Genomic DNA, 13,400 nt, shown 5'->3' with positions numbered 1-13,400 from the left:
GAGACACAGAATCCGAAGCAAGCTCCAGGCTCTGAGCTGTCAGCACAGAGCGCGACGCAGGGCTTGAACCCACGAACCATGAGATCATGACCTGAGCCGAAGTCAGACGCTTAACCGACTGAGCCACCGAGGCGCCCCCTATTTTTAATTTTTTGAGGAACCTCCATACTGTTTTCCAGAGTGGCTGCACCAGTTTGCATTCCCAGCAGCAGCGCAAAAGAGATCCTCTTCCTTCTCATCCTCACCACATCTGTTTTTGCCTGAGTCATTAGTTTTAGCCATTCTGACAGGTGTGAGGTGGTATCTCATTGTGGTTTTGATTTGTATTTCCCTGATAGTGAGTGATGTTGAGTGTCTTTTCCTGCCTGCATCTGTTAGCCATCTGGATGTCTTCTTTGGAAAAGTGTCTGTTTGTGTCTTTTGCTCACACTTCTTCACTGGATTATTTGTTTTTTGGGTGTTGAGTGTGATAACTTCCTTATAGATTTTGGATACTAACCCTTTATCTGATATGTCACTTGCAAATATCTTCTCCCATTCCGTCCGTTGCCTTTTAGTTTCATTGACCGTTTCCTTCGCTGTACAAAAGTTTTTATCTTGATGACGTCCCAATAGCTCATTTTTGCTTTTATTTCCCTTGCCTCCAGAGACATGTCAAGTAAGAAGTTGCTGGGGCACCTGGGTGGCTCAGACGGTTAAGCGTCCGACTTCGGCTCAAGTCATGATCTCACGGTTCGTGGGTTCGAGCCCTGCGTCAGGCTCTGTGCTGACAGCTCCGAACCTGGAGCCTGCTTCAGATTCTGTGTCTCCCTCTCTCTCTGACCATCCCTTGCTCACGCTTTCTCTCTCTCTCAGAAATAAATAAAACATTTTAAAAATTAAAAAAAAAAAGAAGTTGCTGTGGCCGAGGTCAAAGAAGTTGCTGCCTCTTTTCTCCTGTAGGATTTAGGCGTTTCATCCATTTTGAGTTTATTTTTGTGTATGGTGTAAGAAAATGGTCCTGGTTCATTCTTCTGCATGTCACTATCCAGTTTTCCCAGCACCATTTGCTGAAGAGACTGTTTTTTTCCATTGGATACTCTTTCCTGCTTTGTGGAAGATTAGTTGGCCGTATGTTTGTGAGTCCATTTCTGGGATCTCTGTTCTACTCCACCAATCTATGTGTCTGTTTTTGTTGCCAGTACCATACTGTCTTGATGGTTACAGCTTTGTAAAGTCTGTAACTGTAACATCTCCAGCTTTGGTTTTCTTTTTCAGGGTTGCTTTGGCTATTCGGGGGCTCTTCTAGTTCCATACAAATTTTGGGATCATTTGTTCTAGCTCTGGGAAGACTGCTGTTGGTATTTTGATTGGGACTGCATTGAATGTATAGATTGCTTTGGGTAGTATCGACATTTTAACAATATTTGTTCTTCCAGTTCGTGAGCATGGAATGTCTTTCCATTTCTTTGTGTCTCCTTCAGTTTCTTTTCATAGGCTTTCTATAGTTTTCAGCATACAGATCTTTTACCTCTTTGGTTAGGTTTACTCCTAGGTATCTTATGGTTTTGGGTGCAATTGTAAATGGAATTGATTCCTTGATTTCTCTTTCTGCTGCTTCATTATTGGTGTATAGGAATGTAGCTGATCTCTGTACGTTGATTTTAAATCCTGTGACTGCTGAATTCACATATCAGTTCTAGCAGTTTTTCGGTGGAATCTTTCTGGTTTTCCACATTAGAGTATCATGTCATCTGTGAAAAGTGAAAGTTCGACTTCTTCCTTGCCAATTTGGATGTCTTTTTGTTGTCTGATTGCTGAGGCTAAGACTTCCAACACTATGTTGAATAACAGTGGTGAGAGTGGACATCCCTGTCGTATTCCTGATCTTATGGGGAAAGTTCTGTTTTTCCCCATTGGGGATGATATTAGCTGTGGGCCTTTCATATATGACGTTTGTGATGTTATGTTCCTTCTATCCCAACTTTCTTGAGGGCTATTATCAAGAAAGGATGCCTTATTTTGTCAAATGCTTTTTTTCCACAAAAGGATCATATGGCTCTTATCTTTCCTTTTATCAATGTGGTGTATCATGTTGATTGATTTGCAAATATTGAACCAGCCCTGAAGCCCAGGAATAAATCCCACTTGATCATGGTGAATAGTTCTTTTAATGTACTGTTGAATTCAATGTGCTAGTATATTGTTGAGAATTTTTGCATTCAGCCTCATCAGGGATACTGACCTGTAATTTTCCTTTTTAGTGGGGTCTTTGTCTGGTTTTAGCTATCTTTTTAAAAAAAAAAGTTTAAGTAATCTCTACTCCCAACATGGAGCTTGAACTCACAACCCGAAGGTCAAGAGTTGCACAGTCTTTTGACTGAGCCAGCCAGGCACCCCCTATCTTAAATACAATCAGTATCACAAGTTTATTACGTAAAAGTTATAAGGACACACTTTGTGGATTTTATCTACAGTTATTATCTTTCCTCTAGATCCAGGAAGTACTGTGGTATTTGACTTTTCCGAGTCCCCATTTCCTAATTTGTTATGTGAGGGGGTTGGACTGCTTCATCTCGAAGGACCCACTGGCTTTGACATTCTTGCAATTGTGAATAGGGGAGAAAAATCTGAAATTGAATGTTAGATGGAGGATCAAGCAAAGAGAATATTGTCACTGAAAATGTTAGTCAATTTAAAATAAAGAAAATAAGCATCTTGTGCTGAGTAAGGACGGCTTTTGCATAATTTGTTTCCACTTTTCCCATTTAGATGTCACTAGAAAATGGCCACAGATTCCGCGAAAATGATCGAAGACGTAAAAGGTAATTGCAGATAGACATCAGTACAATAGATTTCATTCTTCTTAGGAGAAAAGTGAAACAAAAACAAAGGTAACTTACAGGGGGAGGCTTCTAGAATGATCCTGAAGAATCCATACCAATTTATGTTAATAATCCTAATATTGAACCAGAAAATTCACGATTAAAACGGCCAGGCTTGATTTAGTGGTTATGCTTGAGATTTCCGGGTTTTCTGTCTCCTTAAAGTGGGTAGGAATTGTCATCCTGAAGAATTTGGTACCATGAAGAATTTTCATTATTTAATCTTAAGATTAAAACCCTCTACTCCTTATAATATATACCAGACATACTAAGTAAATTTCAATGTTCCAAAGTCCTCAAGCATGGAGGACTTTGCCGGGTGAAATTGTCAGGTGCATTTGTGTAACCCTTCAGAACCACAGCCATGAAAGAAGGAGTCTTGTTACACTCCCTTTAAAATGGGCCTCACCACAGGCATCCACGGAAGGGCTCAAAGAGCTGTGGACATAGGAGCAGATTCATGGGAATAGATAGCATTTACCGAGTGCCTATTATGTGCTCGGCCCTGCACTAAGCAATCCCGTGAGGTTGGTATGAACATTTCCATGTTACAGATGCATAAAATAAGCTCCAGAGAGTATATTAACTTCCTTGAAGCAATACGACTAATAACATAACTCAGATTTTGAATAATGTATTCAGCATTGGTTTGTGTGGCTACGAAGCTGTGGGCTTTCTACTCTTGTATATTGTCCCTCCACAAGTACAAGTGGACGAGGTTAACTTGTTTAAAAGCCTAGCTTATTAGTTTTCTGTTGCTGCATAACCAAATCACCACAAACCGCTGAAAACCACACTCCTGTATTATCTCAGAGTTCTGTAGCTCAGGCACCCAGGCATGCCGGGCTGGTTTTCTACCTAGGGCCTTGTGGGGCTGAAATCAGGCTGGCCGTGGGATGGACTCCTGTCTGGAGGCTCTGGGGAAGAATCTGCTTCCAACCTCTTTCTAGTTGTTCCTTGAGGCTGTAGGAGTGAGGTTTTCCATTTCCTTGCTGGTTATCAGTCAGGGGTCACTCTGTTTCTAGAGGGAGCCTGAATTCCTGTTCATGCGGCCCCTCCATCTTCAAACCAGCAACAGCATGTCATGTCCTTCTCCCTATTTCTTTCCCTCCCTCCCTCCCTCCCTCCCTCTCTTTCTTTTTCTTTCTTTCTTTCTTTCTTTCTTTCTTTCTTTCTTTCTTTCTTTCTTTCTTTCCTTCTTTCTTTCTTTCCTTCTTTCTTTCCTTCTTTCCTTCTTTCTTTCTTTCCTTCTTTCCTTCTTTCTTTCTTTCTTTCTTTCCTTCCTTCCTTCCTTCCTTCCTTCCTTCCTTCCATTCATTTTAAGATTTTTGTTTTAAAGTGATCTCTACACCCAACGTGGGGCTTGAACTCACAACCGGGAGATCAAGAGTCTCATGCTCTGGACGCCTGGGTGGCTCAGTCAGTTAGGCGTCTGGCTTCGGCTCAGGTCATGATCTCATGGTTCGTGGGTTCGAGCCCCNGTTCGTGGACCTGTAACTTGAATTACATGTATAAGGTCTCTTTTGCCAGATAAGGTAGTATATTCATGGATGTGCTATCTCATCATAGTCACAGTTCTGATGTAATTCTTTGGGGAACTCTTTTTGGAATTCTGCCTGCCACATCTAGAATGTTATAATTATCTTCTTTTAAAGTTAACAATGTAAGGGCACCTGAGTGGCTCAGTCGGTTGTGCGTCCGGCTTCGGCTCAGGTCATGGTCTCACCGTTCGTGAGTTCGAACCCCGTGTCAGGCTCTGTGCTGACAGCTCAGAGCCTGGAGCCTGCTTCGGATTCTGTGTTTCCTTCTCTCTCTGTGCCTCCCCTACTCATGGTCTGTCTCTCTCTCTCTTTCTCTCTCTCTAAACTGAATCAACTTAAAAATAATTAACAATGTAATATATTGTGTTCAGTAAATAAATAAAACGTACATATTCTGTGGCATCCTGTTAAAGGAAAGAGAACATGTGTCTAAAAGTTAATTAGGAAACCAATATCTATTTAATTCCTCAGAGCAGTCTCTCTTTTTTCCAAGTCAAACCCTGGTCTTGGTCAATTGGGTCCCAGCAGGAGCAGTATTTATAACCAGAAAAAAAAAGCTACAGTGAAAAAAAGACCTGACTTGTTTAAAACCACTGACTACAACAACTCAACTGACAATATCAAGATAACCCCATAGCAGTTAGGCTTTCATTATTCTCTGCCTCTTACAGAGGGTGACTACATATGGTCTCAATGTCTGTGTCCCCTCCCCCCGATATTCATATGTTGAAACCCTGATGCCCAGTGTGATGGCGTCAGGAGCAGGACCTTTGGGGGGTGATTAGATCACAAGGTTGGAGCCAGTGGGATTAGTGTTTTCATAAAAGAGACCCCACAGAGCTCCCTGGGCCCTTCCTCCATGTGAGGACATAGCCGGAAGTTGGCAGTCTGTGATCCAGAAGAGAGCATTCATTAGAATCTGATCGTGCTGGCACCTTGATCTTGGACTTAGCAGCCTCCAGAACCACGAGAAAGAAATTTTTGTTGCTTATGAGCCATCCAGTGATTTTCTTATAGCAACCCAAACGGACAAAAGACACTACAGGTGGCAAACATCTTCCCTTGAACTCTATAGCCACCCATTACAAAAAAATCTGTGCTGTTTATTTTCATGAAGAACCGTTACGATAAGAACCAGATCTACCATCAGCCATTCAGGAGGCCCTAGGTAGAGGCCACACCTGCAGTGTGGCAGAATAAAAATTTTAGGATTGCCAGGCTGCTGCTTCTATCAATTTCTGTGTATCCACATGTTTCACCTACTTAAAAAAACCTTTTTTTAAGTTTATTTGAGAGAAAGAGAGAGAGAGAGAGAGCACAAGCAGGGGAGGGGCAAGGGAAGGGTGGGGTGGGGGAGAGAGAGAATCCCAAACAGGCTCCATGCTGTCAGTGGAGAACCCAATGCAGGACTGGAACTCAAGAACCGAACTGTAAGATCATGATCTGAGCTGAAAGCAGGAGTTGGACGCTTAACTGACTGAGTCACCTAGGTGCCTCCAGCTACTTTTTAAATAACTTTACTGAAGTATAATTTTCGTGCCATAAAGCCCATCCACTTAAAGTATACAATGCAATGGCTTGTAGTATATTAACAGAGTGTGTCACCATCACGATAATCTAATGTTAGAACATTTTCATTAGACCCTAAAGAAACTCCTTGTACCCATGAGTAGTCACTCCCCATTAACTCCCTTACCTCCCTCCCCACCCCAGCCCAAGGTGCCTACTAATCCATTTTCTTTATATGTAGAGGCTGTGGCTACTTTTGTTCCAAAATGCTTCTAGGTATGACCATACTGAAATAATAGCAAAGCTGCTTTGGCATTTAAGGGTAGAAAAACTCACTTCATGGTTTTGAATTAACAATATAAAAAAGGCTAGATTAATGCATGCAAGTGATTTTCTTAGACGCTATGCAAACATTCCTGGATTCAATACTTGCAATCTTAATGCTGAAAGGAACTTTGAAGCTTCTTGAGTAAAACTTCTTCATTATGTAGCTGGTGGAAATGAGACCTAGAGAGGTTAAATTGAATGGCCCAAAGTTGCTCATCTAATTAATGCCTGTCAGATATGTTTTTAGTAAATATTATACTTAATTGACAGAAACATGAGACGTGCTGCTAAAGCTTTACTGCTAAGAAATAAAAATACTTCAACCAAGAATTCTCCACAGCAGTCCAAAGAAATAGAAGTGAAATTCAACTTTCAAGCAACCGGTCATCAGGTAAATGTAATACAATTGCACCATAAGCTTTGCCCATGAGATGTTAAAGAATCCATGTGTAGTTTAAGGATATACAAGGGTTATCTTTTAATTATAGGAAAAAAAAGTGGCTAACCAAAGCCTATCTGGAACCCTTTAATACACAAGAAGTTTCTTCCCTGTATTTCACTTTTGCTGAGGACACAAAGGTCAAGAAAATAAACTGACCTCAATTACTCATTTTCAAAATGAACTTCAAGTCAGCCATGGATTTAGCTCAGTCTACTGTGAGTTCACATCTGTAGTGGCCTTAAGGCTCAACATGGTTCTCATTTTCTAAGGAGACACTGTATTTACCAGACTGTATACTACAGCAAAAACAAAAAGGCTAATGTATTTTTTTTTCAAGATTTTCACAGCAGAGATTGCAATCAGAAGAATTATCTGCCCACTTTTAGTTAGCAACAGGAGAAATTAACCAGAGCGCCCTGTTCTACTCATATTCTAATTAATTCGGTTCTGCATAAAAGCATATGACTCGGAATTGGAAAATGGGCAATATATAGTAATGGGTAGACTGCCTGTGCCTCAGAGCAGTATCAGTCTGGCTTCTGGTTTAGGTTTTGGGATGGTGTTAAAAGGCCATTTCTTGAAAATGGAGAAAGAAATGTCGGCTCAGTGACAGTCTATATAAGGAAGAAACTGGAAGTCTTGGGAGATCTTTGATGTATTCCAGCTGGTTATAGACAAATAATACTAATTGGAGTCACTTAACCCGAGGGATGTCTTCACAACGCAGATTACCAAGTTGCTGGGCACAGTCGAGGCATTTAGTCTCCACTGCGTAGAAGCAAGCCTGACCCTCATCCCACTATGGAAGCTTACCCACTTACTCTCTGGCTAATAGTATGCTTTCTTCGTTACCTCTTCAATTAAACCCCTTTGATGACACTATTTAGCCCGTAAGAACCCAAGAGGTGGCCTCGGTGGTATACCACAGATCTGGCAAAGTCTCATGTTTTTAGGGCCATCGAGAAGAGTGCTGTGTAGTTTCTTCAAACTCGCAGTCTTCTCCAACTACCCCCCCTGTCTACTTTAATAACCAAGTTTCATGAGTATTTTTAAATACTACTCAACCACTGAAACCATAGCTTTTCTTTCCTTTGCAGACGAAGCTTTCACTCAATGAAAGATTCTCTAAGCTGACAGAGAAGAAAGTACCAAAATCAGTTGTCAATTCTGAGGACCAAAAAGTCCTTCCCTCTTAAAGGTTTGCTGTTAACAGGGATATTGTAATGAGTTAATGCTCAAGGGTATACTTTCAGTGTTTAACTTTGTGCTACTCTTGTCAATGTATTTTTTCTTACGTGTGCTTTGATGTGCATAACCTGTCAAAAGTGTTTACATAAGAGAAAACAATTTTTCCTTTGTTTGCATAAGAGAAAAAAAAGGTTACTTTGTTTGCATAAAAGAAGGGAGAAATGAGTAAGAAGTGGGAAAGGTGATTTGGCATGAGAGATGTTAGGAAGACAGCTAGGTTTTCAGAATGACACACATTAGCAGAGAATTGTTTTTATTTTATTTTATTTTATTTTATTTTACTTTATTTTGCTTTATTTTGCTTTATTTTATTTTTTATTTTATTTTTTATTTTTTTATTTTATTNTCTTCGTTGAGCTCAAGAACCCACATGTGAATCCTAGAGAAAATATTTCAACAGTAGAGCAAGATTCTTGATGAGTATCTTTGAGAATGAAATATTCTCTGCTTCAAAAGTTAGTAAGATTGAATTCTACTCTTCATTAAGAGGATAAATTTGTATCCAAAGCTTTTCATTTTTGCTTTTGATATGAACTTATAAGAATTTCAAACTGTCCTACTGTAATTTTCTGTGAATGCATTAAGTTAATAAAGGTTAAATAGAAATGTGACTTTTTGCCTTTCCATTCTTACTTGGGGTCCAAAGTAATAATGATCCTGATACACACAGATTATCACAGTGTAATTTGGATGTCAACTGTGTCCAGCTAAGCCTGTTGTTACAATACATACAATACACTAAAAATACTGGTTCATTATTATTTGCTACTTCCATGTAAGACTTTTAGCCTCATTTAATAAATCTTGTCCTCACATTTATGTTATTTGTGCAAGAAAAATGAAATGCACTATAGAAATATAGGAATAGTTGGATTCTAGTCTGACTCATTTATGCCGTTGTTTTCTGAACCCAATTAACAAATGGTTGAAACATTGAGTTGAAAACCAGAACCATTAACAGTTTGACTCAAGGTGTGTGCACTTTCCTGTAGCTTTCCTCCCAGGTTCTAATCTTGAATATGGAGAATAACAATGTGCGTGAAGCTTCGTAACATAATTTGCAGGAAGTGATTTGGGAGGGAATGTTTCTTCAGATCACAAAAACAATACACATTCATTGAAGAAATTTTAGAAAACGCAAAATACGAAAAAAAACCCCACGTGCATAACAACTGTGATCTCTACCTCCATATTTATTTTGTTGACACGAAGATTTCTTCCACAGCAAAGCTTTCTTTCCACAGTATGTATCGAGTTTCCCATTGCTAGACATTCAGGCTGCATCTAGTTTGAGGTTTTGTACGTGAAACTTGTAACGACCATCCTTGGAGCTGTATCTTTGCCATAGATCTCCAGTTTGTTCCATATGATTATTCTAGAAGTAGAATTGCTAGATAAGAGAGTACTTATTTAGACTGTTACACATATTGATAAATTGCTGTGCAGAACATGTACAGAATATGAAAAGGCTTGTTTCCTCATACCCTCGTCAACAGAGAATGTGGGATAGATGTACTGTTTTCAGTGTCTTGCTTGCTGAAGGATAATACCAGGTGAAGAGAAACAGCAGAAGTCAATGAACCTAGTAATACCTTCCAGGCTCCAAAATGGTCTCTCTTCAATATTAACCAGTAGCCATGGTCTCTTTTCTGTATTGAACAGCAGTCTCATAATTCACACATCACTCCCTCTATACCTTGAATAACGAACGGTAGAAATACAGGAGCATAAACAACCAGTTTGGTCAATGCCAAGAGATAAACACTCTGGCTATTTGTCAGTACATGAACCAAGAAACAGGCTGAACTTCCCGTGGTTGCCTCATTTGGCCCCAATCATGGCATTAATTTTTTAATGTTTATTTATTTATTTTGAGACCCAGAGAGTAGGAGAAGGGGAAGGATAGAGAAGAAGGGAGAGACAACCCCAAGCAGGATGTGGGGCTCGATCCCATGAACCCTGGGATCCTGACCTGAACTGAAGTCAAGAGTTGGACCCTTAACGGACTGAGCCACCCAGGTGCCCCCATAGCATTAACTTTTGGAGGGAGGTCCTCAGACCTGCGTCAACATCACTTGGGAGGTTGGAGGGTCTCCAGCCTCACCCCCAGACATACGGAATGTGAAACTCCAGGTGCGGGCCTCAGCAATCTGGGTGACACATGCTCAATTGTGCGAGTGTACTGCTACTCAGTGGTAGCTCAAATTCCTACCATGTGGAAATCGTAGAGCCTACCCTGTCTCCCTCTCTTCTGTTTCGATCTTCCTGCTTATTACTTTTCTGAAGTTTATTTATTTTGAGAGAGAAAGAGAGAGAGAGGTGGGGAGGGGCAGAGAGGGAGAGAGAGAATTCCAAGCAGACTCCTCACTGTCCGTGCAGAGCCCGGCGCAGGGCTCGAACTCATCAACTGTGAGATCACGACCTGAGCCGAGATCGATAGGTTTCTTAGAGATAGGGCTCAGGATTTACCAACAGATCACACTCTATTGATTGGTTTGGGGTGAGGGGGTAGCGATCATGGAACAACTAGACATGGCAGACGTGCCATTTGAACCGAAATCTCTCAAGTCCCAGAGGCCATGCTCTTAGCCATTATAGCATTGATGCCTTTGCGTCATTAATGTCTCTTTCTGGGATGTCCTTGGGCTTCCTTGCTGACTTTGGATCCTGTCCATCGTTCAAGCTACAGCTCTGCTATGTTAAATGGGTTTAAGTGGGGGGAAACCCTACAAAGTTATCTACGTGATTTGGCCCCTTTGTGATTTGGTCCCTGGCTTTGCTCTCTAATCTTTTTCCCTTCCAGTTTTCTTCCCCCACATACCTTTCCAGCCATACTAGCTTCCTTGTTATGCCTCTAACACAGTAGGATGCTCTCTGCCCCAGACCATTTGCACGTGCATTTCCGTCAGCCTAGGACACTTTTCGCCCTACAAGACTCTTCCTCCAGACATTTGCATGGCTCCCTCCCTCTGATCATTTGAGAGGTTCAAATACCCCTTTTTCTACCACCTCAGGGGGCTCTTCCACGACCACCCTATCTAAAACGGCACTGTAATCATTCTGCCCCACTCATCATGCTTTCTTTCTTAAAAACAATTTTTTAAGTAGGTTCCATGCTCAGAGGATCCCAATGTGGGGCTTGAACTTAAGACCCTGAGATCAAGCCTTGAGCTGAGATCAAGAGTCAGACACTTAAACCACCCAGCCACCCAGACTCCCCCCTGCCCTTATCATGTTTTCTTTTTCTTTACAGCATTTATTGTTATATAGCATGTGATGATATCTTCATTTGTGTATTGCTGCCCCTACTCTTGAATGTAAGCACAATGAGGGCAGGGACTTTCTTGATTTTTTTTCTTTACTGTTTTAATTTTTTAAATATTTTTATTTCACTTTTGAGAGAGCGAGACAGAGAGAGAGAGAGAAAGAGAGGAGAAAGAGCGGAGGAGGGGCAGAGAGAAAGGGAGACACAGAATCCGAAGCAGGCTCCAGGCTCCATGCTGTCAGCACAGAGCCCGACGCAGGCCTTGAACTCAGGAACTGAGATCATGACCTGAGCTGAAGTCAGACACTCAACTGAGCCACCCAGGCGCCTCTTTTCTTCACTGTTTTAATCTCCAGTGCCTAACAAAGTGCCTTGTATATAGAAGGTGCTAATAAACCTTTGTTGACTAAGAGTATTGCCAAAAAAATGTATTAAAACTTGGGAAGAAAATGCACCATCATCTTTTAGAATTTGGGAACTACAGGAAGTTGGTGTTACTACTTTTCCAGATTTTACAAATTTTCGGAAATAATCACATGTCACTCATATCAGAAAACATAAATACTTTTGTGAGTAAACTAATGAGCCATAAAAGTACTAAGTTGCCTTTTGGGTTTTGTGCCTAGTGCCTTCAGTTGTGCGGGTTTTCTGTTTGTTGTTTGCTGTGTGGGTCTGGTAGAAAGATTTCCTTGCACCACCTGAGTGCTGCTTCCTCAGCCAGCAGATGGCAGCATAAAACTTCTAAACTATAGCCTTCCTTGAAACTGCAAACCCCCGTGAACAAAAAGGAAGGAGGGAAGGGAAAGGAAAGGGAAGGAAGGGGAGGAGAGAAGAGAAGGGGAGGGGAGAAGAGAAGGGGGGGAAAGGGAAGGGAAGAAGAAAGCTACTTTATGGTTAAACAAGTTGTGGAGTGTTTGGAGTTTGGATCCTTCAGAAAATGGATATTTCTAAAAAGCAGCCTTACAGAATTTTCTCAGTGTGGTTCAGACAGATGATCTTCAGGCTGTTTATTTATCTGGTTTTTTTTTAAAGATTTTATTCTTAATCTCTACACCCAAAGTAGGGCTTGAATTTACAACCCCCAGATCAAGAGTCACATGCTCTACTGACTGAGCCACCAGGCACTCCTATCTGTTCACTTTTTTAATGTTTATTTATTTGGGGAGGAGGGGCAGAGAGAGAGGGGGACAGAGGATCTGTGAAGCAGGGTCCATGCTGAAAGCAGAGAGCCCGATGTGGGGCTCGAACTCACAAGCCGTGAGATCATGACCTGGGCTGAAACCAAAAGTCGGATGCTTAACCAACTGAGCCACCCAGGTGCCCATTCTTTCCTTTTTTAAATATTTATTTATTTTTGAGAGAGAGAGAGAGAGTGCTGGAGAACGGGGGAGAAGCAGAGTGAGAGGGAGACAGAGGATTCAAAGCAGGCTCCACGCTAACAGCAGAGAGCCTGATGTGGGGCTCAAACTCACGAAGTGCGAGATCATCGCCTGAGCCCAAGTCAGATGCTTAACCAACTGAGCCACCCAGGCGCCCCTGTTGTTTTTTTCTTTCTTAGGGAAAGAGGTCTGAGACTAAGGGCTTAAACAACTTGGCCTTGATCATATAGCCACTAAGTGCAGAGCTAAGACGTAAACAAGGTGTTGGTCTTCTACTTTATGGTTGTGTTTTGCTATATCATGCTGCTTTGCTTTAAGAATATATACCTTTGCCGGGCGCCTGGGTGGCTCAGTCGGGTAAGCGTCTGACTTCGGCTCAGGTCATGATCTCACAGTTCGTGAGTTTAAGCCCCACGTTGGGCTCTGGGCTGACAGCTCGGAGCCCGGAGCCTGCTTCGGATTCTGTGTCTCCCTCTCTCTCTCTGCCCCTCCCCCGCTCATGCTCTGTCTCTCTCTCAAAAATAAACATTAAAAAAATGTTTTTAAGAAAAGAATATATACCTTTGGTATCTAGGACTGGCTTTAAAATATTGTAGCAATAGTGGCACTTGGGTGACCCAGTTGGTTAAACATTCGACTCTTGATTTCGGCTCAGGTCATTATCTTGAGTTTCATAGGTTGGAGCCCTGCATTGGGCTCTGCACTCTCAGTGGATTCTCTCTCTCCCTCTCTGTCTGCTCCTCCCTGTTTGTGCACACTCTCTCTCTCTAAATAAATAAATAAACATTAAATATATATATTAAAAATTAAAAAATAGAGTACTCC

General features: G+C 41.4%; 1 protein-coding gene across 1 annotated transcript in view; it reads left to right on the top strand.

The window, feature by feature from the left end:
• LUZP4 (leucine zipper protein 4) overlaps nucleotides 1–8,170 on the top strand; it is a 62,836-nt gene extending 54,666 nt beyond the window's left edge. The window contains exons 7-9 of the mRNA XM_077775168.1: nucleotides 2,752–2,804; nucleotides 6,512–6,632; nucleotides 7,781–8,170. Coding sequence (XP_077631294.1) covers nucleotides 2,752–2,804; nucleotides 6,512–6,632; nucleotides 7,781–7,879 — 273 coding nt within the window. The 3' untranslated portion in view covers nucleotides 7,880–8,170. The remainder of the gene's footprint in view (nucleotides 1–2,751; nucleotides 2,805–6,511; nucleotides 6,633–7,780) is intronic.
• Nucleotides 8,171–13,400: the final 5,230 nt, after the last annotated feature.

The sequence above is a fragment of the Crocuta crocuta genome, unplaced genomic scaffold (genome assembly GCF_008692635.1).
Source record: "Crocuta crocuta isolate KB4526 unplaced genomic scaffold, BGI_CrCroc_1.0 scaffold531, whole genome shotgun sequence".
In the NCBI taxonomy this organism is placed as follows: domain Eukaryota; kingdom Metazoa; phylum Chordata; class Mammalia; order Carnivora; family Hyaenidae; genus Crocuta; species Crocuta crocuta.
This window is presented reverse-complemented; position numbering and strand designations above follow the sequence as displayed.